The sequence below is a fragment of the Perca flavescens genome, chromosome 10, assembly GCF_004354835.1.
Source record: "Perca flavescens isolate YP-PL-M2 chromosome 10, PFLA_1.0, whole genome shotgun sequence".
Lineage (NCBI taxonomy): Eukaryota > Metazoa > Chordata > Actinopteri > Perciformes > Percidae > Perca > Perca flavescens.
Window position 1 is genome coordinate 1,986,278 of NC_041340.1, and position 5,000 is coordinate 1,991,277.

Consider the following 5,000-nt stretch of genomic DNA (forward strand, 5'->3'; position numbering starts at 1 on the left):
CAGGCTTTATAATGTATTATATGCCCTGAAAGTGTAAAGAACTACAAGTCCCAGCATCCTAATACGTAACAGTTTGGATTTGCTGCCCCCTACAGGCTTTATAATGTAATATATGCCTCCAAAGTGTCAAGAACTACAACACCCAGCATCCTAATACGGCGCGCTGATTGGCCCGACTGGACCGATGGTTTACGTGGCACTGCTGTGTCCGCGCAGGCGCATTGAGTCGTTGCTTACTCTCTCTCACCCCGGCAGGAAGATGGTGTCTGTCAGTATGCGGTCGTGTGTGTTGTTGGTTTTACTTCTGAACGTTTTCTACGACGTCGTCTCGTCGTTGTACTTTCACATCGGAGAGACCGAGAAGAAGTGTTTCATAGAGGAGATCCCGGACGAGACGATGATTATCGGTGAGTGAGTGTCGAGCAGCGGTTGAGAGGAAGTCAGCACAGCTAATGCTAACTGCTAACAAGTTGAGCTAGTTAGCTAATCGGCTAACTGAGCTCAAGTTGTCTTTTCGTGTCCTAGAAGGTGTTGATTGACAGCTTAGTAAAGAGACACACACACAAACACACATATATCACACACACAGACACACACACACACACACACACACACACACACACACACACACACACACAAACACACCTGTATCACACACACAGAGACACACACACAGACACACACACACACACACACACCTGTATCACACACACACACACACACCTGTATCACACACACACACACACACACACACACACACACACACACACACACACTGTCTCACACACACACAAACACAGACACCTGTCTCACACAGACACACACACACACACACACACATAGAGACAAACACACAAACAGACACAACCTTGCACTTTCCTCTCACACAGACAGACACACACAGACAAACACACACACACACACACACACAAACACCTGTCTCTCACACAGACAGACACACACACACACCTGTCTCACACACACACACACACCTGTCTCTCACACACAGACACACACACACACACACACCTCTCTCTCACAGACACACACACATCTCTCTCACACAAACACACACATACCTCTCTCTCACACACACCAACACACGCATACACTCTCTCACAGACAGACAGACACACACACACAAACACACCTCTCTCTCTCACAAAGACAAACACACACACACCTGTCTCTCTCTCACACACACACACACACACACACACACACACACACACACACACACACACACTGTACCTCCTTATATTTACTCTTGAAAGTTAATATTCAACACATCTGGAGTTACGTGGTTTTCATTGGACAGGAAGGGGATTAAAAAGCTGTCAGACAAATAGTAGTGGAGTAAAAAGTACAGTATTTACCTCTGAGATACAGAGATACATACTTACATACAGATACATACTTATACCTCTAAGTACAAGAATAACATGAAAATACTCCCATAAAGTGTGTACTTAAGTACAGGTCACCTGTTGATGTGTTTGAGTCAGAGAGGGGGGGGCACTGACAGGAAGTGACTTCAGTATCTCGCTTTGTGCTTTTCTAAACGTTAGCGGAGGTGTCTGCAGAGTGTGTTTGTGTGTGTGTGTGTGTGTGTGTGTGTGTGTGTGTGTGTGTGTGTCTGCAGAGTGTGTTTGTGTGTGTGTGTCTGCAGAGTGTGTTTGTGTGTGTGTGTGTCTGCAGAGTGTGTTTGTGTGTGTGTGTGTGTGTGTGTGTGTGTGTCTGCAGAGTGTGTTTGTGTGTGTGTGTGTGTGTGTGTCTGCAGAGTGTGTTTGTGTGTGTGTGTGTGTGTCTGCAGAGTGTGTTTGTGTGTGCTTATGTCTGCAGAGTGTATGTGTGTGTCTGTCTGCAGTGTGTGTGTGTGTGTGTGTCTGTGTGTCTGTTTTCAGAGTGTGTGTGTGGGTCTGCAGAGTGTGCGTGTGTGTTGCAGACTGTGTATGTGTGTGTGTGTGTCTGCAGAGTGTGTGTGTGTGTGTGTCTGCAGAGTGTGTGTGTGTGTCGGTGTCTGTTTGCAGAGTGTGGGTGTGGGTCTGCCGAGTGTGTGTGTGTGTGTGTGTGTGTGTGTGCAGAGAGTGTGTGTGTGTCTGCAGAGAGTGTGTGTGTGTGTGTGTCTGCAGAGTGTGTGTGTGTGTGTGTCTGCAGAGTGTGTGTGTGTGTCTGCAGAGTGTGCGTGTGTGTCTGCAGAGTGTGTGTGTGTGTGTGTGTGTCAGCAGTGTGTGTGTCTGCAGAGTGTGTGTGTGTGTCTGCAGAGTGTGTGTGTCTGCAGTGTGTGTGTCTGCAGAGTGTGTGTGTGTGTGTCTGTCTGCAGTGTGTGTGTGTGTGTGTGGGTCTGCAGAGTGTGTGTGTGTGTGTTTGTGTGTGTGTGTCTGCAGAGTGTGTGTGTCTGCAGAGTGTGTGTGTGTCTGCAGAGTGTGTGTGTGTGTCTGCAGAGTGTGTGTGTGTGTCTGCAGAGTGTGTGTGTGTGTCTGCAGAGTGTGTGTGTGTGTCTGCAGAGTGTGTGTGTGTGTGTGTGTGTGTGTGTCTGCAGAGTGTGTGTGTGTGTGTGTGTGTGTCTGCAGAGTGTGTGTGTGTGTGTGTGTGTGTCTGCAGAGTGTGTGTGTGTGTGTCGGTGTCTGTTTGCAGAGTGTGGGTGTGGGTCTGCCGAGTGTGTGTGTGTGTGTGTGTGTGTGTCTGCAGAGAGTGTGTGTGTGTCTGCAGAGAGTGTGTGTGTGTGTGTGTGCTGCAGTGTGTGTGTGTGTGTGTGTCTGCAGAGTGTGTGTGTGTGTCTGCAGAGTGTGCGTGTGTGTCTGCAGAGTGTGTGTGTGTGTGTGTGTGTGTCAGCAGTGTGTGTGTCTGCAGAGTGTGTGTGTGTGTCTGCAGAGTGTGTGTGTCTGCAGTGTGTGTGTCTGCAGAGTGTGTGTGTGTGTGTCTGCAGAGTGTGTGTGTGTGTGGGTCTGCAGAGTGTGTGTGTGTGTGTGTTTGTGTGTGTGTGTCTGCAGAGTGTGTGTGTCTGCAGAGTGTGTGTGTGTGTCTGCAGAGTGTGTGTGTGTGTGTCTGCAGAGTGTGTGTGTGTGTCTGCAGAGTGTGTGTGTGTGTCTGCAGAGTGTGTGTGTGTGTCTGCAGAGTGTGTGTGTGTGTGTGTGTGTGTGTGTGTGTCTGCAGAGTGTGTGTGTGTGTGTGTGTCTGCAGAGTGTGTGTGTGTGTGTGTGTGTGTGCAGAGTGTGTGTGTGTGTGTGTGTGTGTGTGTGTCTGCAGTGTGTGTGTGTGTGTCTGCAGAGTGTGTGTGTGTGTGTGTGTGCAGCAGTGTGTGTGTGTGTGTGTGTGTGTGTCTGCAGAGAGTGTGTGTGTGTGTGTGTGTGTGTGTGTCTGCAGAGTGTGTGTGTGTGTCTGCAGAGTGTGTGTGTGTGTGTGTGTGTGTCTGCAGAGTGTGTGTGTGTGTGTGTGTGTGTGTGTGTGTGTGTCTGCAGAGTGTGTGTGTGTGTGTGTGTGTGTGTGTGTCTGCAGAGTGTGTGTGTGTGTGCACGCAGTGTCTGACAGAAACAAAGAGAGAAGCACAGAACAGACCCCAAACTAAACGTGTAGTTTCAAGAACTGTAGATCTGCAAAGATCGATTTTTCCGCAACAATTTGAGCCTTTAGTTCATCAATATGTGGTGCAGATGGCTTTATTTATGTAAAGTAAAAAATATTATTATTCTGTGTCTGTCTCTCTCTCCCTCCTTCCACCCCTCTCTCTCTCTCTCTCTCTCCTCCCCCTCTCTCTGCAGGTAACTATCGGACTCAGCTGTACGATAAACAGAGAGAAGAGTACCTGCCGGCCACTCAGGGTCTCGGCATGTTCGTGGAAGTCAAAGATCCGGATGACAAGGTGAACAGAGTTCAACATGAAGACAGCCACAGGATACCAAATAAGCAGCTAAATCAAAAGAACCATCTTCTAACAGAGTATATGAAGAGTTGAGAGAGACGTTGTGTCGTACTTTCTCCCCATGGAACGAGTTGGATAGCTCTGCTAGCCGGGTCTTAAAAGAGGGAACATTAAAATATTCTGTTGGGCAATAATCCTGGTATAGTCTAGGGCTGGGCGATATATCGATATGAGATATGAGACTAGATATCGTCTTAGATTTTGGATATCGTAATATCGTGATATGACATAAGTGTCTTTTCCTGGTTTTAAAGGCTGCATTACAGTGAAGTGATGGACTTTTCTGAATTTACCAGAATGTTCTAGCTGTTCTATTATTAATTATTATTTATCTAAAATGTATCTAAAAGTGTGAAGATATTTTGCGAGAGCACCAGCTGTCAACTCTAGAATATATCGCCGCAATATCGATATCGAGGTATTTGGTCAAGAATATCGTGATATCTGATTTTCTCTATATCGCCCAGCCCTATATCAGAAAATATGGGACGTAGAAATAAGCGCTGAAAATGTGTAGAAGAAAAATTTAACAATTTAAAACGTTGGAAAAAACTAAAACAAACCCCATGGAGCTTGGATTTCAAAAAAGGTACTCCTGTTGTTATACAGTATTTATGTTTACATTTTATTGTTATTTGAACAGCTGAGCATTTAATCATGAACCAGGTGAAGAAACCTGTTTATTATTTATTCATTTGATTTTGCAACTGTTCACTGAAATAGCCGGTTTCTATGAAACTATTTGTGACATGTCATATTTGGCTTTGACTGAACATTTGCTCTCACTTTGCGGAAAAAATATCGGGATATCGTATATCGATATTCAGCCAAAATATATCGGGATATGACTTTTGGTCCATATCGCCCAGCCCTACTATTGTCTACAGCATGCGGGGGTTCAAACTCAACTTCACTACGGGCCACACTGGAAACAGACAATCACACCGAGGGCCAGACATGTACAGAGTTTATTAACATGCTTTTATTTAAAGCACCCATATTATGCTCATTTTCAGGTTCATAATTGTATTTTAAGGTTGTACCAGAATAGGTTTACATGGTTTAATTATCAAAAAAC

The 5,000-nt window shown here is 45.9% G+C and overlaps 2 protein-coding genes across 2 annotated transcripts in view; one reads left to right on the forward strand and one right to left on the reverse strand.

Annotated features, from left to right (window-relative positions):
• Positions 1–68, reverse strand: part of tmem216 (transmembrane protein 216) — a 5,746-nt gene extending 5,678 nt beyond the window's left edge. The window contains exon 1 of the mRNA XM_028589978.1: positions 1–68. This exon is cut by the window's left edge and continues 100 nt beyond it. The gene's annotated coding sequence lies outside the window, so the exon portion shown is untranslated.
• A 170-nt stretch (positions 69–238) lies between these two features.
• The window catches only part of tmed9 (transmembrane p24 trafficking protein 9), a 9,140-nt gene continuing 4,378 nt past the window's right edge, over positions 239–5,000 (forward strand). Inside the window, exons 1-2 of the mRNA XM_028589742.1 lie at positions 239–407; positions 3,762–3,862. Of these exons, the coding sequence (XP_028445543.1) occupies positions 260–407; positions 3,762–3,862 (249 nt within the window). The 5' untranslated portion in view covers positions 239–259. The remainder of the gene's footprint in view (positions 408–3,761; positions 3,863–5,000) is intronic.